Raw genomic sequence first — 26,044 nt, 5'->3', positions numbered from 1 at the left:
GCTTTTCTGATCCTTTGCACCAGGCAGCCCCCCTCCTGTGACAGCCCACAGTGCTTTGCACATCTCCATGGGAACCTCCCCACTTGCATTGGCAGCTCTGAGGTCTATGGTCCCCTATGCACCCTGAGCCCCTCAAGAGCAGGGCTGTATCCACCATCTTCACTACCGCAGTCCCATTGCAGTCCTGTGACTGCAATGGCAACGTGTCCCTGTCTTTGAGGCCGAACCGACAGAAGTCATTTGCTTTTCTGGTTCAAGAACCATTAGCTCACTGTGTGCCCCGCAACTCTCACATTTATTAGAACCTGCTTACCCAGCAATCCACAAAGGAGCTTACTCAGGGGGTGATGTTCAGGAGTCCTTCGACCTAATCCGAGGATTATCACCAGAAGTGTGGGCTGGCAGGTGAGGCGGGGAGGTGGGTGTGATGGGAGGGGCTGTGGCAGGCAAGGGAAGAAGGGGCCGGCAGATTGCTAATGATGCTTTTGTTCATTCGGGAGGTATGCTGTGGATTTGGAGGCTGCTCTCTTGGCCCCTGGGTGTGTTTGTGCACACACGTGTGTTCATGTGCAGGGGAGTATGTGTGTCTGCGTGCATGAGTGTGTTTATGTGAGCAGTAAGGGGAGGCAGGAGAGCTAAGTGGTTGGCATCAGGGTTTCTTTTCCTTTTCCTTGAACCTTTCCTTCACTTTTTGAGGCTCAAATTGAATCAGCCGCAGAATTTCTTTATTGGCCAAGGTCCCCTCGATGAACTCCTCCTCTGTCAGTTTATCTGCAGAGGGGAGAAAAACACTATAGTCAGGACTGGCTGTTTCAAGCTGCAATGAGGCTGACATCTGCCAGCGTGTCCTGTACAGATGTATCCATCATGAAAACCTTGAGACTTAGCGCCCCCAGGGTGTCCCCCAGCCCTGCCCCAGATACCCAGCCCATCCTCTGGACCTCCCCATGAACCAGCAGTGGCAGGGTTAACGACCGGCACTCCTGAGGGTCCTGGATGCATTTTGGTGTTATACTTCTCTTCCAATTGGCCAATGTCTCTGTCTTGCTGGTTATTAAATATTTTGAGTACTACCCTAGGTCTCCAGCCTCAAGTTCTAAAAGAACTTTTGAGGGACAGAGCAAAGCAAACAGTTTCAGTCGAGAAGGAGGGAGCAGCATCCACTCAGGGAGAAGGGGGTGAAAGTGGAGGGTCCCAATGCAGTGCCCAGGAGAGCCTGGCTCGTGGAGATGTCTCTCTGATGCCCCACCCCCAGCACGTGGGCAGCTCCACGGTTCTCAGCTGACAACTCCTGCCTGGTTCTGCCCTGTGCCTCTTGGCATCCTCCATCTACCTCCCCATGTGGGACCAAGAGAGAGCCTTGGCTCCACCTACTGTATTTAGTTCCATGCAGTTAAATGCTTTTTGCTGAGCTTCTCCTCTGTGCTAGAGCCACTGTGCTTGGGGCTGAGGTCACTGCAGGGGCAGAGGGCAGGGTGTGGCACAGAAGGGAGCGAGATAAAGTCCCTGACTTCACTCTGGGCCTGGCAGGGAAGGCAGTTGTGTGTACAAATAACTCTAAAGTGAGATGGCTGCTTTTTTAGGTCATGGTGATGCTCATAGTGGCCTGCACGTAGTAGGTGTTCAACAACGCTTGGCTGACCTGAATCGCACTTCTATCTGCTTATGCTCCAGGCCTTTTGAACACCCTTAATCTTAATCCTGGGTCAGGGCCCCAGCTGGTTCCCTGCGTGGGGCTATGGGATGAAATTTGGGTCTCGAGTCTCAGTGGCCCCGTTAGCCTCACGAAGAGCTGGGAACCCCACCATCAGGCCGGGTACCGAAAGGGGCCTTGTCCCAAGGCAGGCCACATGAACAGGGACACACAGGCCCACTGGCTGGGGTGATATGTCAGCCCCGTGACACCACCACCTCCTGCGACCTTCGGCTGGGTCAGTTTCCAGCTGCCAGTAACAGAAGAGGGGACTCAGCAGACCCAGAGGGATGTCGTGAAGGGGATTATAGGCCAGCAGGGTGGGAAGTCACAGGGGTCATCTCACATAACCAGGGTCTGAGCGAATGAAGAGGTGAAGGTGCTCAAAGGGGCGGCAACATCAAGGCTGGGACTCGGGTGAAGCCAGCGAAGCACCTAGCCTGAACACCCTGACTCAGGGCTCAGTCTCAGGGTCGTGCGGGCACAGGTGGCACCAGGGAACAGATGCCTCCTTCAGTGTTGTGCCCAGATGCCTTGCCTGCCTCTCCTGGCTCTGGCCCTAGAGCCAACGACCTTCTTATTTTTCTGACTTCTTCCTGGACTGCAGATTAGTAAGGCCAGTGTGGTCTGTACCCGCCCTTATTTAACATCCCGCTGAGTGAGGTCTGCCCCCTGCATCCCTGGGTGAGAGATGGCTCTAGAGATCCCAGAAGGGTCAGCGCTGACCCCTCGCATGTGTTTGGGCCATGCAATACTTCATTGGTTGAGACATTTCAGATTTTAAAAGTCTCAGTGGCTGGCTCTTGTCTTTAAATATCCTATGATGAGGGCCGGTGGGCTCTGTACTCCCACATGGAAGTAGGCCTTTCACTCCCCACTAGTGGCCAGTCCCCATACTTCGTAGGACTACTGTCTACTTCTCTCACTTCCATCATCTGAGCTCCTGTGGCCATGCGAGTTTGCAACACCCACTGACATCAGCTCCCCAGCTGTCCTTCCCACAAGGGCCTCGGGCGCCGAGCAGCAGCAGCCCGGCCACCCAGCTCTGACACCCACCACCGCTTGTCATTGCAAGACCTGCCGCACTCAGGCAGGCTGCTCCCAGGCGGGGGTGGGCGGGGTGGGCAGGGCACCAGGCCAGGCCAGCTCCTGGAAGGAGGGGGCTTGAGGACACCCCCTCAGCTCCGCCAAACTTTTCTCAGAACGGCACTGCACTCTAACACTGTTCTTCCCCAACCTTCCTTCCTTGTCCCTCTGCCCACACAGGTCCCATCTGCTTTGCAGTCTGATGGGTTTCCCGGCTTTCTGTAGATTTCTCTCAGTTTTCCCTCACAGGCCCTTCTCCCAATAAATGTCTCACAACCTAATTTAAATCTAATGAGAGCTGGCAGTGCTTCTTGGGGGACCCAAATTAACTTCCTAAGTAAAACCATGTAAGTTGAGATTGCACTTACTTGGGACTCGATGCTGAGTCAGACACAGACCAAGCTAAAGTGTGCCTTGTCCTAACTGTCCAGAGGGCACTTTTAAAAACAATCAAAGTAAGCCCAGGTGTCTACACACTGGCATTCCACATAGACAGGGAGTGGTTCGAATTACTTTAAGCTGGACACGTGCATACTAACTTCTAATATGCTATTGCCTTTACTTTTTACTTTTACTTCAGTGTGGGCTAACTCTGCTCTAACCGAGGATGTTTTCCTTCAAAACCACTCCACCACTCTGGGCCTTCCTTCACCCCGAAACTCTCAGGCAGCAATGGACCTGCCTAAGCCACAGAGGGGGCCATTCCTGTCGGCAGTGGCAGCTCTGGGGGGCAGCAGGTAGACCTGCCTGCCAGTGGGTCTGCCCATCCCCTGAGGCCCGTCAGCCAGCCCTGTGGGGCGTCATGGGACCTCCACATCTCCTTGGGGTCCCTGGGAAACAGCCCGTGACTGTGAAATCCACGGTGATGAAGGAGAGCGCATTCACCATCATCACTCTTTCCGAAGAAGGCCCAGATTTTTCCAGCTCGCTTCTCCGGGGTGTTTTCATCGTCTGGAAGGTGCTTCACATCCTCGGGACTGATCATTTTGAAAATCGCCTGCACCAAATCAAGAGGAATGACGCATCAGCAGGAGCAGCAGGGGTTGGCAGCCCTGGTGTTAAAATGCAGACCCCCAGGCCGGGCCTGCCCCACTCGATCAAAGCTCCTGGGAGGGGTGAAGCAGGCTTTTGCTTCTTATTTGTTCCTTTCTGTGCAGTTTGATTTTCCTCACCATGTACACATATTGCTTTCAATTGATTAAAATAAAATAAAATACAATAAAACAAAAAGCTTCCTGATGATAATCCCATGGCTACCTTGAACCCTACGGCCCAGAAATGTTTGAATATCTAACAGTTTCTTTCAGATCTGCATGGTACCTGGTTGCCCAGCCAGGTTGGCTTGTGGTAACAAGGGCTAACATCTGTTGAGTGCTTAACATGAGCCGTTATTCTGGGTATTTTACATGGAACCTTCACATCCTTGTGAGGTGGGCGTTATCAACCCCATTTTATAGATGAAGAAACTGAGACAACTTGCTGAAAGTCACCCAGCTAGATGCAGATGATCTCAGATTCTAAGCCAGGCACTTTGGTTTTAGTTTGCATTATGCCATTTGCCAACTTAGTCTTATGTCTCGAAGACCATTTCAGGGGCTGGTGAAGGGAGAGGGGAGGTGTCAACAAGAACTTTCCAAAAGTTTCCCCAGGGCTCAGGAAGCCTCTCAGTTACCCTTCCACTCCGCTCAGGGAGGGATCCAGAGAAAGGTTTAGCTTTAGGTTCAAGCATCCTTCTGACCCTCCTCTCCTCTCACTAGTAAAGGAGCTGGATGTGCGATGGGGGACCAGGCAGGAAGTGCCTCTGGACCTATGATCAAGGGAAGGGGCCAGTGGTCTCAATGTGTCCATCCAGCTCCAGGGCTGGCTAGGCCCAGAGAGAACACTCAAAGTGGTGGCCCCTGAGACTGTCCCAGGCTGTGTCCTCAAACTTGGGGCAGGCTTGGGATGCAGGCAGTGTGCTGGGTGGGAGTTGGGAGGACATCTTGGAGTCACTTGAGAGTACAGCCAGTAATGCCTACGAAATTAGCCTGGAGAAAAGGTCAATGACCTTGAGAAATACCCTTTCAGCCCCCCATGCTGTAACAAGAAGAACAAGGAAATCAAACCCAGTAGCAGTCTGGGCTGGCAGGTGCCCAGAAGCTGAAGTGTAGGGGACTCCGTTAACTCCTCTCTCTGTCCTGAGCCATGGGAACCATGTGCCGCCTTGAAGGCTAAAAGCTGAAAGCTGCCTGCCCCACACTGCTTCTAACAGCAAGGACAGGCTGTCGAGGCCTCAGTGAAACAAGAGAAAAGATCCATCAAATGTTTACCCTGGGCCCTGGTGTGTTATATGATTTTTCCAAGGCCATGCAGCTAGTTGGTGGCATAGATGGGACTGGAATCTGTAACTTCTGACTCCAAGGCCAGCGACACTGCACAGCCTCAGCCATGGATCCTCCTCCTCAGTCTCTTCTCTCTCCCCTCCCACCTTTTCCCTGCCCTGCCCTACTGCCCCTGCCCTCCCTTCCCTACCCTTTATCCCTCTCCTCCCCCTCCTACTCCTTTTTGTCAAGGAGCACCAACTTGTAGGCCTCTGCTAGGCCTGGCATCCTTAAGGTGATTTTGGGATGTGGTCTCCATCCCAGGCCACCTGCCAGTCCAGGGAAGTTTGATCTGAAGGCCCTGCCCATATGCCATTGAGGTCCCCAGACAAGCCTGACCTTAACGGGAGGTGCAAGCAGAGCCCACAGATCACAAGCCACATGCTTGGCTACTTTAGTTATGGTGTCTCCTAATAAGGGTGGAAGCATGTGCAAACGAGAACAGGATTACCAGTGCATCAAAAATTATATAAAATATGACAAACATGCTCCCTCTTAACAGCAATGAAATTAGAAAAATAAAGTGAGTGGCATGAGATAGGGGGATAAAAAAGATCAGGTAAAAAGACACTAAATGAGCCCTGGCTGGTGTAGCTCAGTGGATTGAGCATGGGCTGGGAACCAAAGGGTTGCCAGTCCGATTCCCAGTCAGGGTACACGCCTGGGTTGCAGGCCAGATCCCCAGTAAGGGGCGTACAAGAGGCAATCACACATTGATGTTTCTCTCCCTCTCTTTTTCCCTCCCTTCCCTGCTCTCTAAAAATAAATGAATAAAATCTTTTGAAAAGATACTAAATGAATGTAAATATAAATAATATAATAGAAAAAAATAAAAGCATCCTCATTATCTAAAATATAGGAATGGCTAAATTTATGACATTTCTGTAGATGGAATTCTAAGCAGTTATTAAAATGGCTTTAAAAAAAGAATATGTACTGATATGGAAAACATTCATAATAAAATAATAACTGGAAATACATGATAAAAATCATATGAATATTTCATAGCTCTAAAATTATTTAAAAATATGTAGCTAAAAGGCTAGAAATCTCTGGATAATGAAATTAAAGGTAATTTTAATTTTTTTTGCCTATGTTTCTAAATTTCATGAGTTACTTTTACATTAAATAAAACTATTTCAGGACATCTAAAATCTTCAGAACACATGATCCAACACTGGGCCAGCACAGATGGGTGGAGAATGTGTGTTGGAAGCGCTGGCCTACAAGGAGCTGAGGGGTCCCTGGTTCAAGCTAGAACAGGGCAGAGGAGACTGAGGGGCTCCCGGGAGAAGCTCTATGAAGACAATTGGAACTAGAACCCACATTTCACATCCCTACTCTGGCCCCTTTCTATTGTGTATTTGAAACATGTTGTGGAATCTGAATATGCAGGGTTGAAGGTTTTGAAGGACATTTTAGTGAAGGAAGGAAAAAGAGACCGGGCGGTGGGGGGGAGAGGAAGAAGTGAGGAAAGAAAGAAGGATGGAAACAAACAAAATGTGCATAGAAGGGAAATGAAGCTGTGGGAAAGTGGCCCGCCTTCTGTTAATCAGGACATTAGAGCCCCCTCACTGTGGTCTCAGAAACACTGAGTCACACAGCCTTCACTCCACCCTCCAGCCCCACCCCCAGCTGCAGCACCAGCAGCAGCCAGGGTCCCTGACCCTGGGTGACCCTAGTCTTGCACAGCGTAAGGGGGATGGTGCATAGAGACTGACCATGACAATCTCAAGCACTTCGTTCTTGCTGATGGCCCCATTGCCGTCCACGTCATAGAGGGAGAAGGCCCACTCCAGCTTCTGGCTGGGCTTGCCTGCCGTGGTCATGTGCAAGGCGATGACATACTCCTTGAAGTCCAGGGTGCCATCGTTATTGGCGTCGAAGCTGCGGAAAACGTGCTCGGCGTAGGCTTTTGGGTCAGAGTCAGGGAAGAACTTGGCATAGATGTTCTGGAACTGCTGCCGTGTGATGCGGCCGCTGGGGCATTCCTTCAGGAAGGACTGGTACCAGGCACACAGCTCCTCCTCCGTGAACTTGGTGTTTAGCTGCAGCTCCTCCAGGATCTCCTTGGATAGGGCTCCGCTTTTGCTGTTCCCCATGGGTGAGGTGGCGTGGGCCACGCTGAGCAGTAGCGGCTGGGTGGGTGGGTGGGAGTGATGTGGCCTTAGGCTTCCAGGGCTCAGTGCCACTGCAGTCAGACGGACACTGAGATGCTGGCGGATTAGGGGGATTTGCAGCAGATTCACTTCAGTACTTGGAAGGAGGAGGGGCCAGGAGCTTGGTGGGAGCTAGGCAACTTCCTAGAACCCTCCTGAGATTAAAATAAGGAGCTGACAGCAAGTCATCAATCCATTCTGGCCTTCTGGGAGGACAGGACAGGAGGTCAGAACCTTTGGAGCCCAAGTCTTGGGACAAGACCATCCATACTGCCCCTAGTTCATCCTCTTCCATCCCAACTCTAGCTCTCTGACAGCAATGGTGTTCACACCTGTCCCCCCCACAACTCCCAGAATCCCGTCTTTCATTGAGCCCTACAATGCAGGGGTGAGGAGCCAGGCTCTGGAGACCACCTGGTTCCAAATCCCAACTTTGCAATGTACTAGCTGTGTGACCCCGGGCATGTTTTCTTTTTTAAGTATATTTTATTGATTATGCTATTACAGTTGTCCCAGTCTTTTTCTCTCCTTTATCCTCGCTCCAGTCCACTCCCCCCACTCTTCAGCATCCCTGCACACACTTAATTCATGTCCATGGGTCATACATATAAGTTCTTTGGCTTCTCTATTTCCCATACTGTTCTTAACCCCCCCACTGTCTATTTTGTACCTACCAATTATGCTTATTCCCTTAACTTTCTCCCCCATTTTCCCCCTCCCCACTGTCAATCTTCCATGAGATCTCCATTTCTGTGATTCTGTTCCTGTTCTAGTTATTTGCTTAGTTTTTGTTTTTGCTTTTGCTTTTTTAGGTTCAGTTGTTGATAGCTGTGAGTTTGTTGTCATTTTACTGTTCAGTTTTTTAAAAATATATTTTATTGATTATGCCATTACAGTTGTTCTATTTCCCCCCATTCATTCCCCTCCACCCTGCACATTCCCTCCTCCACCATTCCCCCCTTTAGTTTATGACTATGTGTCTCAAGTTCTTTAGATTCTGTATTTCCCCTACTATTCTTGCCCTCCCCCCATCTATTTTCTACCTACCATCTATGCTACTTATTTTCTCTACCTTCTCCCCCTTCTCCTCCTCCCACTCCCCTGTTGCTAACCCTCCATGAAATCTTCATTTCTGTGGTTTCGCTCCTGATCTAGCTGTCCTCTTAGTTTGCTTTTGTTTTAGGTGTGGTTGTTAATAACTGTGAGTTTGCTGTTCTCTCACTATTCATCTTTTTTATCTTCTTTTTTTTTTTTTAGGTAAGTCCCTTTAACATTTCATATAATAAGGGCTTGGTGATGATGAACTCCTTGAATTTGATCTTATCTGAGAAGCACTTTATCTGCCCTTCCATTCTAAATGAAAGCTTTGCTAGATAGATCAATCTTGGATGTAGGTCTGGATTTCATGACTTGGAATACCTCTTTCCAGCCCCTTCTTGCCTGTAAGGTCTCTTTTGAGAAATCCTCTGACAGTCTGATGGGAACTCCTTTGTAGGTGACTGTCCCCTTATCTTTTGCTGCTTCTAGGATTCTCTCCTTCATTTTCATCTTGGCTAATGTAATGATGATGTGCCTTAGTGTATTCCTCCTTGGGTCCAACTTCTTTGGGACTGTCTGAGCTTCCTGGATTTCCTGGAGCAGAGCCTTAGGTGTTCACCAGGGTGGGGCCGCCCAGGTTGCTGGTTTGTGATACTGTATGTGGGGGTGGGGTCAGAGAGGGACAATAACAGTCCCCTCTGCTGCTTCCCGCCACTGGGGCCTGCACAGTCTGTCTCACGGCTCACTCCTTCACCGGTTTATCTGTGTGCGAGTGTGTGAACGTGGTCAGCCTTCAGTGAGTCTGCCGCCCTGCGCCCTCAGTGTGTCCGCCTGCTACTCCACACCTGGGATCTGCCCACGGCTGCTGGCGCGCCTAGGTTGTGCACCTGGGTTGTGCGCCTGGGTCAGTCTGGTGGATCTGTCCTTCCCGACCCCGCTCTGCCACTGGCTCTACCCCTCTTACCAGTTTGGCTGAAGGGTTCGTTGTTGTCAGACTTCTGTATAGTTCAATTTTCTGTAGTCTGGCTGCATTTTTGTTGCTAAAACGTTGTTGTTTTTAAACTTGGTTGTACGAGAAGGCACAGTGTGTCCACCTATGCCTCCATCTTGGCAGAAGTCTACTGTTCAGTTTTTGATCTATTTCTTAGATAAGTCCCTTTAACATTTCATATAATGAGGGCTTGGTGATGATGAACTCCTTTAACTTGACCTTCTCTAGGAAGCTCTTTATCTGCCCTTCCATTCTAAATGGTAGCTCTGCTGGATAGAGCAATCTTGGATGTAGGTCCTTGCCTTTCATGACTTCAGATACTTCTTTCCAGCCCCTACTTGCCAAGCACATTTTCTAACATCTTTCCGCCTAGAATATTCTTCTCCCAATCCTTTACCTCCTTCATGGCTTTCCTTTAAATGTCACCTTCTCACAAAGGTCTGTATTGTCCACTCTATTTCCTCTTGCACACCGCACCACACCCATCAGCACACCCTGGACTGTTTACCTTGCTTTTCCTTTGCTCCCTCCCCCATACACCCTCTAGCTCCCTATTTATTTGTTCCTGGTGCTGTCTGGAGCCTCACCAGAATGAGAGCTCTGTGGAAGTGAGGGTCCATCCGCTTATCCCTGGCTGCATCTTCATTGTCAGAATGGTGCCTGGCAAGGCTGGGCTGTCAATGGCTACTTTCTGAGTGAACGAGCACTAGTAGACACTAATAATAGTGTCTACTTCATTTTTGTGTGAGGCTAAAATGAGTTAATGTGTGAACATATTTAGAATAGAGACTGGCACATACTAAGGGCCAACCACATGTTAGTTTTTGTTATTACTCATCTACAACAGGGTCAAAAACTAAACTACCTACAGGAGTCAGCAAGTGGAGGGAGGAAGTGAAAGAGCTGGATCAGGGAGACAATAAGGAGTGGTGAGGCCTGTGTTATACGTGAGAGAGGCTGCCAGTGTTTAACTCCATGTCAACATGGTCACATGGGATTATGGCCCCATGTTACTATATTTTTTGATTATCTAAAAGAAATTCATAAATCAGATTTTTAGATGCAATTTTCAAGCTTTTAAATTGAGAGCTCAAAAAATTTTTAAACTTGGTGTGGGCCAAATAGAACATATCTGTGGTTTGGTTTCAGCTTGCAGGTTGTCAGTTTGTAACCTAGCCTGATGCCCGAAGCCAGCAAATAGTAACATGCTTGTTGAGTGAGTGAATGGATAGATGGGAGATGGGAACTCTGCAATGGAAGCCTTCACATCCCTGCAGTCAGCTCAGTTATGAGTGCTGGACATAAGGAAGAACCCTAGGGGGTATTCTATGTACCTGAATTCTCCTCACCCAAAGGAAAGGTCAGCAGTGCCCCAGCTTGGCTGAGCATAATGCTGGAGGGGAATGTGCCTGGAGCCCCCAAATTGCCAAACTGGTTGGGAGAGATGTCTCCTTTTTGTCCAGGGGTCATAACTACAAAGAATAAATACCACGATCTCTAGGCAGGTGAGTCAGGGTTGGTAGCCTATCATAACAGGCCAATGGCAGGGGACATCAGGTCCCTACTGCTGGGAGAAAGCCACCTGCCAGGTCCACCCTGCTGTTGCTTAGGGAGGACAAAAGTTCAGGAGCCAACTCTGCTCACCCACCCCTCCAGCTTGCTCCACCTGTTGTGGTTCCAGAGTGTTTCTCAGGAAGCCTTAACCTTAGGGGCGTGTAGGTGCACTCCCTATTTGGTCCTGTCAGTTCGCGAGAGCATGTTAGTTATTAAGAACCTGTCTCTTCTAGATTTCATTCTCCTCTAGCAAGGCATTTAATCTCAAGAGTAGTTAGAAATAGAACAGTCACTGAACTCAGAAACAAATACAACCCAGGCCATGAGAGTGAGGCTGGAGGTTCACCCCTTACCTCTGAACCAGGTGCAAGAGGCCTTTAGAAGTCCCGTCTGGGTTCTTGGCCCATCCACACCAGGCCTGCAGATAAGGCCAGGCCAGTGTTACAGGGGTAAAAACGAAGCTCCAAATGCCTATTGCTGGCCTGTGTCACACAGTTGTAAAATGCAAAGCCAGAATGAAAGCTCAGGTCTTCCAGGCACCCCATTCAGGGCCCTTCACTACACTGCAGCTGCCTGAACCGAGGGTGTGAAAAGCTCCAAGTCTGCAGGTGAAGAGCTGTGGTTGCTATGACAACAAGAAGTGGGCAAGGAAAGAGAGCCCTGGGGTTAACATGGTAGGCAGCTAGAGCTCTGCCAACTTCTTCTGCCCTCTCCAGGGGCAAAGAGGAGGGAGCTAGACCCAGGTCAGAAGCAGCCTGGTACTGTCCCCATTCTTCAGGTTGCTGGGCCCAGGAGGGGCCCAAGCACAGGAGGGGACCCACAGGCAGCTGTGTTGATGCTGCTGAGAGAGGGGTCATGACCTGGAGGTTTGTTTGAAAACCTGCATAAACATCTTCTATCAGAGGGAGAGTTTATGCTCCTTAGTCAAACAAGTTGTTGGAGATGATGTATTATGAACGGATTTGTTAAGTCTGAGCTGGGGCCATAAACTCTCCTTGGACCCCAAAGTCCACAGGGAAGAAGGCCTTGTCTCCAGGCAGTCTCGGTCTGTCTCCCCTCCTGGCCTTGACTGAACGGAGCAGGCTCTTTCCAGAGGCTGGCCTGTCACACCCCAAACAGGAGCTCTGTCTTAGCTTGTTGGCCAGGGCCCCGCCCTCAGGCCTCCACCCCCACCCCCTACCATCCCTGGCTCTGAGCTCCAAGACAAGCTGACCTTTGCTCCTGGGCCTGGTCCCAGGGCCTGCACAGTCCACACTGAAAGAGAACAGGAGAGGAGGGCCGGGAGGTAGATAGTGGGAAAGGGCGCCCCTCCCATGGCCACTCCTTTGCACTGAATGGCAGCCTGGTCTTCTGGTTGCTTGGACTGAAGTCCTCGGAGTCACCTTCAGCACCTCTCTTTCTGTCCCACCCCACTGCAACCTGTCAAACATCGTGTTAGCTCTACTTGCACAGTGTACCCAGAACCTGGCCATTCTCTCCACCTGTACCATGAGCGGCCCCCCGCGGGCTTGCAGCCTCTCCCTGAGCTCCAACTTTGGAGGGTGCCCCTGCTCTCATCCCTCACATTAGTGTCTGAGCTCTGTGGCACTGAAGTCAGGCCATACACCTTGGCTCGAACCCCCAGAGTAAAAGTTTCAGGCCCTCCACCTCTGGCAAAGCCCAGTGGAATCTGCACCTCCCCACCACCACTGTGTTCCAGTAGTGGCCCCAAACAGGTAGTCCTCTACTGCCCACCCCCGACCCCCACCCAGCCTCGAACCAGGTCGCCTCCTCTTCAGGAACATTCTTCCCTCAGCTAGCTACCTGCTGGGCTGTCTCCCCAGTCTTCAGTCTACTTGTCTTTGCACCTTCCCAGTGAGGCTACCCAATTCCCCTATTTAATACAGCAACTTACCCACCCTCACCCTTAGAAAACTACCAGTTCCCTCTGCCCTGTTTTTATTTCTCCATAACATTTAATGCCTTCTTTAGCAACACTGCACACTTGCATGATAACCTCGCTTGTCTGTCTTTCCTTGCTAGAAAGGAAGCTCATGAGGGCAGGGCTCTGTTTCATTCACTGTTCCCATTACCTCTGACAGTGTCTGGAACACAGTGGGTGCTCAACAATTATGGCATGAAGGCAGGGATGCATTAACGGATGGATGGATGAGATAAGAAACAGCCAGGAGCCCCACCTGTCTAAAGGGACAAGTCGCCAGGGGAGGGGATTGGGATGGGGTTAGGAATGTGGGTCTGGCAGCATGGCACCCATCTGGGGGGGAGGGTCAATGCCCATGTGCCTTTTGACCCCCTGATAAGTTATCAGGAGTAAAATTATCCCAGTCCTGGGAGCCTGAAGAGATGCAGAGGCCGTTTGTCCAAAGGAGGGTGTGGCTGCCTTCCAGGGAGGAGGGTCACCCAGTGGGACCCAGTGTCTCTGGGTAGTTTATTTTGTATGGGTGATTCTAAGCATATCAAGTGTACACACAGAGCTAAGGAGAAAAAATGGGAGAGATTTAACTTCTTGAAAATGCTTCATAATAATGGAGAACAATTATGTATAGCAAACACCTTCAAAATTTAAATGCTTTAAACATTTAATTCAGCATTAATACACACAAATCCTATTACAGGAGTTGGGGAGAGCTGGTGACAGCCCCCATAGGGATCAGAGTTTCAACAGTGTCACTTATAAATTATATTACATCCATTTTATTTACTGGTCTAGGCAGTCAGAGGGAGGAAGATATACAGTGTGGAGTAAACACATTCATACCGGGAGGAGGAATGCTGGCAGGAGACACAGCTTTGTAACATTAAAAATGTATAAAGTATTTAGCAAAAGTTACAGAAAACAGACCAAACAAGCAAGTTTATTCTGTTAGAAAATTCCACTTTCGTAGGGTTTGCTGATGTGCTCGTGTCTGTGAAGGGCTGCTGTGGCTCCCCTCCCCCAACCTCTGTCCTGAGGGAGGGCAGAAATGCAGACTGGGGGACCATCACCAAGGGTGGCTGGGGTCCCTGTGAATATCTGTCCCTGGGTCCACATGGCTGCCCAGAGGCCATGGCTCCCAAGAGCCGGCCTGCGGTGTACAACGCTGGAAGGGGAGTGTCTCAGTTGACAGATGAGTCCACCAAGGTCCCAGAAGGGAGGTGACAACTCAGGTTATGGGACTCAAGAGACAGCAGAGCGGGCCCAGTCCAATGCTCTTGCCCCTGGGACCTCTGTCCCAGTGTCACGCTGTCCGTTAGAGCACCCATGTGCTGGACCTCTGCATTCCGCCATTGCAGTCCCGTTAGGAACTTCCCTGAAAACACAAAGGGTCCATGTCCCCTCAACCACACGCAGAAAGACTGAAGGCAGTCACAAGCCCTGTCCTTCAGAGGCACCTCCCAACAAAGACTCCCCAGAGAGCTTGGCCCCAGCATCTAGAGGGTTAGGGAAAATGGGAGCTTGCTTTTGTGTCACATGTCTATTTTCACCCAAACCTGCTGCAACAGGAGTTGGGGGCCCTCCTTTTCCAGAGGGGCCTGATTGGAATAATACTCCTGGGGAAGAGAAGTGATGAGTCTGTGGCAAAATGTACCCAGAGCACCCCAGCAGCACAGATCAGTGGCTCCCCACCCTGGGAGCCTGTGGGCCTGAGCTCCCACCTCGGCCTGGATCCAGGTGTTTTCAGTTTGCTTGGAGAGGTTCCTGGTGGCTGTCCAGGGCTCACCTGTCACTGAGCAGGGCATGATCAAGACATGGCTTGGAGTTGTCACCTTGGGGGTCCTAAGGAAGAACTACCTCATTCTTGATAGCTCTCAAGACTCTTAATTTTAGTTTCATTTGTATCTAACAGGAGAAATGCCAGCATGTCCCTCTAACGAGGATTTTAGGCAATGCCATGCACCACTGTGCTTAAGGGACCCAGACGAGGAATGACAATGTGTACAGGGCACAACACCGGAAGTGAGAAGGGGGAAAGCTAGAATGCAGTGACTGCGTGAGGCCTGAGAGAACTTCTAGAAGAATATCTTCATTCTGAAGATGAAGCAAAGAAATCCAGGGCAGGGTCGAGATGAGCCTCTGGCCAGTCCCCTGTCTTCTCACCCACTGGCCTTGCAAACCCCCTTATACTCAACAGATGCCAAGGACTGTGTGCGCTGACATGAGGGGCCCTGGGAGAGGGTGGATCTGCTAGCCCAGAGGCAAGCTCCAGGACACAGCAGAAGTGGAAGGCAATGGAGACCCAGCCCGGCCCTCCCCCCAGTCCCTGGCAGCTTTCTGCACTGTCAAATCCTGACATGAACCAAAAACCAAGTGTGAGCTGCAAGAACTACCTCTGGGTACAGCTTGGGAGCTGTAGGAAGCAGCGGGCTGGAAGCAGCCATGCAGACAAGCTATAGACCCCCAAAGAGGAACGTCTGGGACAAACAATGCATTGTAGGAGTGAGGAAGCCATGTGGTACGCCATGCAATGGAACACCACGAGGTGACACAAGGGAAGCAAGGGTAGGCACACAGCATGGGCAGCTCACAATGCTAAGCAGAGACAAAGGAACCAGCCTCACAGACTGCGTAGTTTGGCTGCATTTACACAACATTCTAGAAAAGGCAAAACTATAAGGTCAGAAAACCAGTCAGTGGTTGCCAAGGGCTGGGGGTGGGAGGAGTGGATTGCCTACAGGGGTCAGGGAGAATTTTGGGAGTGATGGAAATACTATGTTAATTTTGGTGGTGTTTACAAGGCTATACACGTTTGTCAAAATCCATAGAACTGTATACTTTAAAAGGGTGAATTTTATTGTATGTCAATAAACCCTAATACTATATGCCAAATACCTCAATAAACCTAGAGAAAGAAAAGGCAGCATGTCTTAGAGGGGTGGGAAGGACCACGGGAAGAAGATGGTGTGCTGGCCAAGTAAGCATGCTGCTGGTCCATACCCCGAGGAACAGCTGTAAAGTGCTTTCCCTACCTACATAACTGCCAGCAGGTCTGCAGAACCCTGTGCAAACTCTCCCCGTCAAGGCCACTCACAGCTGGAAGTAAAATCACTTAAACAAGCTGAGGTCTTTGACATCCTTTGAATTTATGGCTTGTATTTCCAAGAAGGGACTTTGGCTCAGCCAAGATTTTTACGCACCGTCCACTAATCTAGTAGTTGATTGGTTTCCACAAAGGGAATAGAAACGGACACCTGGTTCGCGAATGCGCACAGTTTCTGTCTGCTCCAGGCACCCATCACCCCCGAGGGGCAGAGGAGTCCTCCTGCTGCAGGACCTCAGGACAGCCATCCCTCTGTGATACTGCTCAAACACACTGGAAATAAAATGGAGAGATTTAAGTGGCTTTTCCTGGAGGTTGTCATGGCAACCAGCTCACTTGGAACACCATTTGTCTTGGAGATACATATTTTTTTAAATCAGGTTTTCACAGACAAAACTAAGTGGACCAGGCAGAAGGGGCCCACTTGTTCTCAGAAATGGAACGATAGAGGTGCTCAAGAACAACCGAGACTCGCTCACCCATTCTGAATAAACTCAGCAAATCCTCTTATAACTTAAACACCAAAACAGAAACAAAAACAGAACCACCTGGATAGAATGACTGCTACCCTGAGGTGCACTTCCAGGTACTGTAGACTTCATCCTGATCTTGACTTCACCCAAGAGCGGGGAGGGGGGACCCTGTTAACAATACAGGGGCTTGGACTATGGGCTCTAGCTCTGCTTTTAATTCACTTTGCTAATTTCTCTGTACTCACTGGTCATACTTGGGCTTCCCCCTCTTTGTAAAGTGAGGAGTGTTATTTAAAACAAAAGAAGTCTCAGAAATTCAAGTTGGATATGGGCTGCGAGGGTCTAGCGACCAGGTGACTGAACACTTGTAGCTGTCTACCTTCCACCCAGTGGGTAAATGCCACATGGTGGTAGTGGGTACTGGAATTGCAGGCTGCCAGTGGGTTAAATGTGGAAGGTTAAATGTTCTCATTCTCCAGAAATGTTAAAGCATCCTCCTGTCTACATGGGAAATAGAGGAGACAGAGGACAGTATCTGTCTTGTATGCAGCTATATTTCTAGAATCCCACACAATGCCTGGCTTATCTCAAGCATCTGCTAAATAAACAGATGAGTAAATAAATGCAAATCTATCAGCACAACAGTGTCTCTGAAAGCCCCACATTCTGCAGAGAGTACCTGTGTGTGAATGTCAAGGTTACTGACCTGCGAGGACCCTGGAGAAAAGATAAGTCTACGCTGAACATCAGATCATGGGCTTCCCTGGTGACAAATCCATATCTTGTCCTCAGATCTGAGCACATTACTTGGCTTTAGCTAAGTGCTCGATGAATAAAGGAGGGAAGAGAAACAAAGGGAGCATGTGAGGAAGCTAACGAGACTGAGGTGAGGTGATGGGGGAGAAATGAGTGACTTCAGAAAACAGACTGGCCCACCCTGGACCAGCTCGGGCCACCCTGGAAGAGGCAAGAGCGCCTCTGCTGCAGTGAGGACCAGAAGACTCTGGAATCCTCAGGTGGAAATGAGAAGACAAATTTCATGAGCATATCCACTCAAAATATCTGGGTTCATAACAAGCCTGTTGGCTTTGAATATTTGAAAATCACTCATAAATTAGTTTACTAAGTCACAAAGCAATTATTACTAGCACCTGTTTTTATTAAAGAAACCAAAAAATAATACACTGAAACTGCTGGCTGGTGTCACGGCTGGCCCAATCCCAGATCCAGAGGGAGTGCTTCTCTGTGCCATGGACTGATCCATGTTGATGAAAGCCTTCAAGCTGATCTTTCTGATTGAGGTGCGTCAATAGGAAACAGGACAAAGTTTGGTTTGCTTTAGTAAATTCGGCATCTTTCTGCCATAAACGATTAGAGAGTGATTCTGACTCAGTGTAAGAAAGGTACCAAAAGATCCAAGATACGCCACTAGTCACTGGCAAGTAAGACTGAAAGCCAGTGAGTTGTGCTCTTAGAATTCTGTACTCTTGGGAAACGTGGGTCCCGTGAACCAGATAATCCTGTCATCAGTGGGAAGATTAAGTTAGAAAGATGGGTTGGGTCTCAGGGTGTGGGTTTCAGGCTAGGATCTGCACCTTGCTAGCTGCATGACTTCCTTCAGGTCCCTTTTCTTCTTCTGGACATTTTGAACTGATTCTCAAGACTTAACATGTTTGCTGTGGTCAGGAAAAGGAGAAAGAGATGTGCAAGGACCCGATGGCAGCCCTGAAAGATTCCTAAGCTGCACTTAGACCAGGTTTTTCCAGACACTGGGAGATGAAGAAAGGGGAGGGCTATACCAGCACCAAGCAAACCCTGCCTGGTGCAGGGTTCTGGAATGTTCAGAAGGTGCTGAGAGGCCAAGGTGGTGGGACACTGGCCAGTGGGTGACAACCTACTGTGGCTATGTGAGTCTTCAATGCCTGCACAGTGACCACCAGTAAGAGAAAGCCATACAATGGACAGTGATCCCAATGTCAGCATGCACAAGCAGGTGGAGCCACCTGGGGATGATAAAGACTTGCCCCACTCTGTCTCCTATGTAGGATTAACCCAGACCCTTTAAGAGACTGGAAAGGGGAAGGAGGGAGAAGGGAGCATCTAAAAGTTGGGTAGATTGGGATTTTTAGAGAGGCGACTTTACTGAGGATGCTGATCTACTAAGAAACACTATTTGATACTCCACTGAGGGCTAATTTGCTGAATGAGGTAGTTCCACCCTGACCTCTCCAGGCAGGGTTGGTCTGGGAAGACAGGAGCCAGGTCTTCTTCCCAAGACTCTTGATCATGAAAGGTGACAAAGAGGAGCCAGTTTGTGGGCTCCCAGAATACAATGGGAAAGATAATGGGGGAGGGCTGCAAAGGATGCTGAGGGAGGGCTATGCTAAATGGTGCCTTCGATTCATAACTGTTACCCTGACACTTGGCTTGGAGACAGAGACCTCCGTCCCCTGACCCTCCAAAGTCTCAGGGACAAGAGAGCCAGCTGGAGGAAGGACTTTGGGGCTTCCAGAGGCTGAGTGTGTGACACAGTTGGCTCTGGGTAGAGAGATGACTTCTACAGTACTCAGCAGGGACCACAAAGTTCCAGCCTCAGTTTGTCCTTGAAGTGGCAAGCACAGCACAGGAGTTGGGGATCTTCAGCCTCGGAGACAAGAGCTGAGCTTTGGATCCATCTTCTTGGTCTGGGAACACTAGGGACCTCCCAGTGGAGCCATCTGGGCCACCCTTCTGGAAGTACGAGCTGCAGCCCACACCCCTCCCTCTCCTCAGTGGACCAGGAGAGTGGGTGGGAGGGCAGCTCCAGTTGGCAGTAGGCCCCGTGGCAGGAACCACTACCTACTCTCCATGGGACCCCCAGCCCTGCTCCTTGGCAGGCCCCCGGGAGCTGCGTGAGCCCATCTATATCTCCATGTCCACGGGGCGGATGTTGCCCGTCTTGTGCTCTCTGACCCACAGCTCCCTGTCTTTGGCTGGGTCCACTTTTCGAAGCAGTTGGTCCACAGGCTCGACTGTCTGCAAGGGATGGAGAAGAGGATGCAGTCAGAGGTGGCAGCAGGGCCGGGGATGCTGCCTCTGAGCCACGCTGCTCGCACCTTTGTGCCCGTCAGAGCAGCCTTTCTGGAGGATTGTGGGGCCCTGGGGCCTCTGGTCCCCACCACCCTGTTTCTCACTCCGTGCCCTTTACCCTTGACCCCAGGGCTGGGTGAGAGGGCAGGGTGGCCCTGATGGCTCCGGGTCTGCGACCACTTCCACCTTTGTTCCCAGGGTTACCACCACAGAACAGGACAAATGAAATTTTAGCTTTAGATATTCTGAACATTTCTAGTTTTTTTTTCCTTTTGGTAAGAAATCACTGGGGCAGGCAATGGCATCTTCCACCATTTTAACTGTCGTGAGCGTCTTTCTCCTTGGGGTAACAGCTCTATTTCCCGCAATGAGATGGGTTCGCATGGGAGTGAAGGCCAGTCTACAAGGCCACCCCAAACCTGTCCACCGCCCATCTCCAGAACAGAGTCATCGCAGTGACCGAGTAACCTGGCACAGAGCAGTGGTGGTGGCCCTCCCTGACCCTGGGTCACCCGGGGTCCTGCTGGCCTCCGCTGGGGGCGGGGGCAGGGACTCACGCTTTGGTTGAACATGTCTGTCTCGTGCCGCAGCTGTGTGTACTGGCACAGGTGTTGCCGGATCATCTCCACCCTCTCCACCTCCAGCCGCTCCAGCTCCTGTGCAGGAGGAGAGACCAGAGAGCTCTGCACGTCCCCTCCACATGGGGACCTTCCCACCAGGCAGGTCCCAGACTACCATCTCACACAATACAAGCCGCCACCCTCTCAGACATGACCCCATGTGACCTCTGGGGCCTCTGGCAGTGATGATGAAGAGGATGAAAACGCGGCCGCTGCCATTTCTGGACCTCTGCCCGGCCAGGCACGGTGGGCACTGAGAGCTTTACGTGCATCGCTTCATCGTGCTCGTAGTAATTTTAAGAGAGAGGTCATCTTTTTTTCCACATTTTCCAAACAAGGGAATGAACATTCGGACAAGTAACGCCACCTGCCTTAAGTGACGTGGAATGATGGGAGGAGCGAGATTTGAACCAGCATTTGTTTTCATGATGGTTATTGCACCAGTGCAGCCCCAGCCCCGGTTCCTGGTGGGATGGACAAAAGGGACCCGTGCGGCGGGTGGGGGGAGTGTCTGTGCCTCCCTGGGCCTCTGCTGAGCAGCCGCCATCCTCAGGCCACCCCTACATACTGCTGAGGGACAGACCAGAGGCCGGGCCACGGGAGGCGGGGGCTGCGAGTAGGGTGGCCACTGTCAACGGGATGACTGGGAAGGGGTTGCCTGCTGGTTTCTAGGTGGTTCCACATCTTTGGAATTTAGGGGATTAGGCTGTTATTTCTGTGCACAACTAGGTCACCACCCAGGTGATTAACTGGGGAGGGGAGTAAAGCAGGGGGCTTAATTAGGAGATTAACCAGAAGGAAAACCAGGTCACTGTCCTGCGCTGGGTGGACAAGGGTGGCTTCGAGCAATGGGGCGATGTGATAAACAGCTGGCATGATGCTCCTTTCTCACCTGGCCCAACGAGACCCAAATGCCTAACACACTTCACCGCAACAGGGGCTGACTGAGGAGATGCTGCCTGTTCACAAGAAAACTCAGGGAGGCAAAAAAGGGGGTTTGGTGCCTATTCCTCATGCCCCCAATCATGGGGCTCCCCCATTGCTCCCACACAGTGCCCCAACCTCACCCCTTATGTGCTGTACAAGGATCTTCTCTGCAGGAACTGCTACTCTTCTGGGGGGGTGGGTGAGAGGTCACCCTTCCTATAGCTTGTCTATTTGTCCTAAAGGGCCTACTGTCAACTCAGTTAGGGACATCTTCAATTGAACCTGACCCTTCGGGGGACAGCCAAGGAGGATACAGCAAGACCCAACCCTCACCCATGTTTACGCAGTTAGGAAGTCCCAGAGCAAGGCCTGGAGTCAGCGGAGACTGGCCCAGAGTCGAGGTCTTGACCCCACCACGAACAGATAGAACGACCATCTCCACAGTCACTGCCACTCCACCACCATGTGCCCACCAGCCTCCACCCTGGCTGCCCTGAGAACCAGCCTCTGTGCTGCCAAGCACTCACCAGCGTGGTGGTCACCATCTCTTCAAACCACTTGGACTGGGCTTGGTTGTAGAGGTCCACACAGCGCATGAGGTCGTCCCCTGGAAAAGGCCAGTGCCACCGTCACACTGCGCCCTGGCCGGCCGTGGCTGCCCTCTCCCCCAGGACAGCACGCAGCCGTGCCAGTCCCTCTCCTTGGGGCCATGGAAGCCAATGGAAAGTGGGGGGTGGGAATGGAAGCAGAACAAAGAGAGCGGCTGCCCAGCACCCTAAGGGACCAGCTACAGAGTGTCCAGCTGAACTTGACCCCAGACACCAAGAATTCAGGATGGAGGTTTTTAAGTGTAGGGGGTAGGGGATGGGAAGGGGGTTACTCCTAGGACCCCTAACAGTATCATGAGCTGAAGAAATGTGTCCTCTTTAAAGATGGTAGTTTCATTTCACATCGGAGAGTCCTTTTTCATTAAAACATGTCACAAGCAACTTGGTACTAGTTAAAGAAGAAAACTTTGCAAATTATGTCCATTTATGTGTATGTGTGTGTATATGCAACGGATGTCATTCTGAAACACACGGTAATGTGTCCGATGGTGTGTGGCTCGCACATTCACGGTGGTGGTGTGAAAACACACACTGAGCACTATACACCAATTCCAGGGTAGCGCTCACTCTAGGAAACAGGTTGGGTGGAGGAAAGGAGCTCTCTCCACCGCACTTTCCTTCATACGAGATCTGAAACAAACACAACTATTCAATCTTGATGGCTAGTATATTGTTCTCTACAATCGTATACACCTTTGAAACATTTTGTAATTAGAAAGAAAACAAACTATAAAGTAACTGCAAACATTACTGAGGCACCAGCACCCCAGAACCTTGCCACACAAAACTCCATTTCTAGACCAGCAGAATCCATGTGCCCTGGGACCTTGCTAGAAACGCTGAGTGCTGGACATACCCGACATCAAGAGTGAGCCAGAAACTGCACTTCCACCGGCTCCTCAGGCTGCGTGTGCACAGCCCAGTTAGAGAAGCGCCCTCCAGGGCAGAGCTTGGTCTAGCGTTCAGATCATCACAGAGTCCAGAGAGGAAGGTATTGTGGTCTGTGCTCATGGGAGGAACGACTCACATACCAACCAAGGCTAACTCACTTATTCTTTAAATCTAGTCATGGGCATAGATTCAAAGTTATTTCTGTAACATCATCTTGCCCATTCTGGTATGAAAGTGAAAACAAACAAACGAAATCGTCCCCAGGACCCAGGGCCTGGTCAGTAGCTCCCTTCTCCCTGAACCACACCACTAGCTGGGAGACAACCCTTGAGTAACAGAATCCAAATAAAGGGCTTTGTTCATTTTGCTCTTGGTCCAAGGTCAAGGACTGGGCCTTTGATCTCAAGAAGGACTGGAACCAGAGGGAAGAAAGCCAATACTTCACTGCAAATGCACGGCTGTCAAGACCCCGGGCCTGATCCAGGATTTAGTTAGTGTGCCACCCTATAAAGGTACCATACGAAACTCCCAAAGCCCTGTTTGTCAATCCTGGTTTTGAGAACATGCTTTGGTAGCTCCTGCAACATCGGGAAATAGGGTAAGTGAGGGAGGGTGTGTCTTATCTCTATGTAGCGCACGGGTTTGGAAGGAAACCCTTCTGCACAGTATGAGTTAAGGCATGGATCCTGGAACCACAATATCTTGGCTGTCAAACCGATTCACAGAAAAAGTCACATACGACCTGCAAGTCTATCACAGTTTGATAACACAAGGCTGACGAGCGTTTAGGGAAAAGGCCTCCGCCCATGTTACTGGTGGGCGCACCACTCTGGAAAGCAACGTAGAAATACCCATCAGGATGAGTACAACTCTGACCCAGAAAATTCACATCTCTATTCTCTCTATACACAGATTTAGATGCAGACATACTTGCAATAACACAGCCATGCTGGCACTGCCAGACACTCCAAACCAATCCAAAAGTCCTACAGAAATCAGTCAGGGAAATGAGGAAGCACAGCTCACAAAATCACACACCTGAATACTATTCCACCATTAAAAAAGTCCAGTGCACATGAGTGGGTGGGCAATCAGATGTATAGGTAATGGAATAGAGCTATCTGTAAGATATAGCAATTAAAATAAAACTTTAGAAAACAGAGTATAATAGGATCTAGTGTGTGTAAGTTTAAATACAGATATTAAAAACACTAAAAATTAAAATACTAGGAAATATGGATGGTGATTTTATCTGGCAAATTAAGATTTTATATTCTTAGTGATGATTAAAGTTTTTCCCAAGCAGAGATACTGGTTTTATAACATAATTGTATCTAAAAACTTCATTAATGAAATGAATCTGGGGATGCCTTTCCTCCTCCCGAGTCTCCCTCCCCGCTCCCAGTAAGTACATTATGTCTGCTGTTTCTGGATCCAGTAATTTATCAGTGTGCATTATAAGACCTGTATATCAACTGTGGTGTTCACATTATTTCGTTGTTGACTTATTTTTATACCATCTTATTTCAAAACGTCCATACGCGGCCGCTTCTCTCCGTGAGGAATCGTCGTGCCGGGTTTGGCAGAAGAGACCTAGAGGCCATCGGACCTGAGCCCTGCCCACAGCCACGTTTCAGCCCCGGAGAGCCACACGCACTGTCCTTCCATGCAGTGAAACACTTTTTTGTTTTCAGAAATACTCAGTAAGTGTTTACTGGCTTCTCTCCCCCTGCCTCGGGCATCAGCTAATTTTTACCACCAGGTGGAAGCAGAAACCAACTCACTGCAGGCATCTCACTCAGGGAGACTCTGCAATGTGGGTTATTTTGTTAACATGTCAGCCCTGCCGGGGCAGGAGCCCATCACTGCGGGTGAGCATCACCCCCTGCGGGGTGGGGTGTGTCATCCTGGGGGCTCCACACAGTGACAGGACCCGGGAGTTCTGGGGGACGGGGGCGTTACCACTTCCTGGTCAGAGAGCCAGGACTCGGAGACCCAGCCTTGTGAAAACCCCTCTGTGCAGCACCCGCTGTGGCCGTCCCCTGGGGGCTGCAGCTCCAGGCATCCCACCCCCAGCCTTCGCCTTGCGGGGCTTCCTGGACCCGGTGAGGACGGATGGGCCATGGCCCCACGCTCACCAGCCTGCGTGGACTTCCTCCGTGCCTTCTTGATGTCCTCCTCTGTCTTGTTGCTCAGCTTGATCTCCAGCTGCTGGGTCTTCATCTCCAGGTCTCTCTGCCGCTCTGTGAGGGCCTTCCGGGCCTGGGGGCCAAGGGCGCGGGAAGGCTGTTCACAGGGCTCAGAGCCCGGAGGGCCCCATGGGCCGTGGCGCCCGGCCTGCCCATTTCCTAGGGAAGTGTCCTCCTTTTCCCTGCTTCTGTGGGTGGTGCCGCCGTGACTCCGACGGGCTAAGCTGCTAGACCAGTATTACTCAGCTGGTTAGTCGCCAGGCAGAGGTTGCCACACGCCTTCCCCTCCCTGTCTCTCTCAACCAGATCCTGACTTGGCCTGCAGCAAGTCTCTCTGACCAGAATTCCACTGGAACATGTGCACATATGGGCAGTCCTAAAATCTCAGCCTGGGCAGGGGTAGGGAGGGAGCACAAGGTCATCTCCATCACCCCTCAGTAGTGCTTAGCAGATGGTAGCACCAGCACCCCACTCTGGGGCAGGAGGGGTCCTTTGGTGGCGGCAGCTGGCAGATTCTGGCGTGCCTGCAACCGTATGCTCCTCCTTCTCCTATACCCTAAGCCATTGCAGTCAGCCCCCCCAGGAGAGTTCGCTTCCCCCCCAGTGCTGGCCATCAGCAGCTCCCACCTAGCTCGGACCTCACAGACTTGGGGGGGAATGTGATTCAGTCAGGAGAGAACTTGATAAGTGAGGCCCTAAGGGGCACAAGTGGAACAGAAGCACATCCAGGCTCTTTTCCCACGTTTCAGGTGCCTGCTGGAGCCCTGCATTGCCTATGGCAGGTGAGCTTCTCCTGCTTCCACTGGCCCTCTGGGCAGGGATCTGAGAGCCACAGGGAAGCAGCTCCTGATCTCTGGCTGGGTGAGGGATGGGGAGGTATGGCCTGGAGTCCCCCCGCCCCATAACTATCCCACTCAGCCCATGGTCTTCCAGGAGGCCCCATCCCCCACCCGCCCAGGGTCCTGTGCCCCTCACCTTCTCCACAGCAGCAAAGCGGCTAGCGAGCTGCTTGCGGAGATCAGCAATGTGGTGGTCACACTTTTTCATGTCTTTCTTGAAGTTCTCACGGAAGTTCATTAGGGGCTTCTCTACCTCGCTGTGAAGCTGTTGAGGAGAACAAGGGGGACATCCTTAGGACCCCAGGGTGTCAGCTGCAAGCAGGTGAAGAGAGAGGGTACCCTCCCACCCCCACAGGTAGGTGTGGGGCCTGGGGCAGTGGCCTGGCCTTTCTGACAGGAAGGGTACAATCCAGTGGAGTCGTAGACGGTGGGAGCCTGCTGGAAACTCACAGGCCCCTCCAGTGCCCTGTGCCCAGGGAGGGCTTGCTGGCAGGCCAGTCTGTCTGGACACCATCTCCTGAACCAGCCC

At 50.9% G+C, this 26,044-nt stretch overlaps 2 protein-coding genes and 1 long non-coding RNA gene across 9 annotated transcripts in view; 1 reads left to right on the top strand and 2 right to left on the bottom strand.

The window, feature by feature from the left end:
* Positions 1–189: 189 nt before the first annotated feature.
* On the bottom strand, positions 190–7,286 carry RCVRN (recoverin). The gene is made up of 3 exons (XM_037155051.2): positions 6,861–7,286; positions 3,665–3,776; positions 190–771 (listed from the first exon to the last, which is right to left on the bottom strand). Exons 1-3 carry the CDS (start codon positions 7,239–7,241, stop codon positions 650–652), a joined length of 615 nt encoding a protein of 204 aa, XP_037010946.2. The 5' UTR covers positions 7,242–7,286; the 3' UTR covers positions 190–649.
* Positions 7,287–17,709: 10,423 nt separating this feature from the next.
* The window catches only part of GAS7 (growth arrest specific 7), a 208,885-nt gene continuing 200,550 nt past the window's right edge, over positions 17,710–26,044 (bottom strand). For all 7 annotated transcript variants that reach the window (XM_037155061.2, XM_053672675.1, XM_037155064.2 and 4 more), the window contains 5 exons: positions 25,652–25,780; positions 24,626–24,749; positions 21,516–21,595; positions 19,999–20,097; positions 17,710–19,387 (listed from right to left, as the gene is read on the bottom strand). In XM_037155061.2, coding sequence (XP_037010956.1) covers positions 19,274–19,387; positions 19,999–20,097; positions 21,516–21,595; positions 24,626–24,749; positions 25,652–25,780 — 546 coding nt within the window. In that variant the 3' untranslated portion in view covers positions 17,710–19,273. The remainder of the gene's footprint in view (positions 19,388–19,998; positions 20,098–21,515; positions 21,596–24,625; positions 24,750–25,651; positions 25,781–26,044) is intronic.
* On the top strand, positions 24,128–25,801 carry LOC119056598 (uncharacterized). Its single transcript, XR_005083914.2, has 3 exons — positions 24,128–24,190; positions 25,426–25,458; positions 25,737–25,801. It is a non-coding gene; the product is annotated as an uncharacterized LOC119056598 (long non-coding RNA).

The sequence above is a fragment of the Artibeus jamaicensis genome, unplaced genomic scaffold, assembly GCF_021234435.1.
Source record: "Artibeus jamaicensis isolate MK-2021 breed Jamaican fruit bat unplaced genomic scaffold, CSHL_Jam_final contig_781, whole genome shotgun sequence".
Lineage (NCBI taxonomy): Eukaryota > Metazoa > Chordata > Mammalia > Chiroptera > Phyllostomidae > Artibeus > Artibeus jamaicensis.
The sequence above is the reverse complement of the archived record's forward strand: the minus strand, read 5'-3'. Positions and strand labels throughout refer to the sequence as shown.

Coding starts and splice junctions, on each gene's coding strand:
- RCVRN (XM_037155051.2), bottom strand. CDS start 7,241: ATGGGGAACAGCAAAAGCGGAGCCCTATCCAAGGAGATCCTGGAGGAG. Junction 3,777..6,860: donor AAGTGCTTGAGATTGTCATG/GTCAGTCTCTAT, acceptor GATTTGGTGCAG/GCGATTTTCAAAATGATCAG. Junction 772..3,664: donor CTTCGGAAAGAGTGATGATG/GTGAATGCGCTC, acceptor TCCCCTCTGCAG/ATAAACTGACAGAGGAGGAG.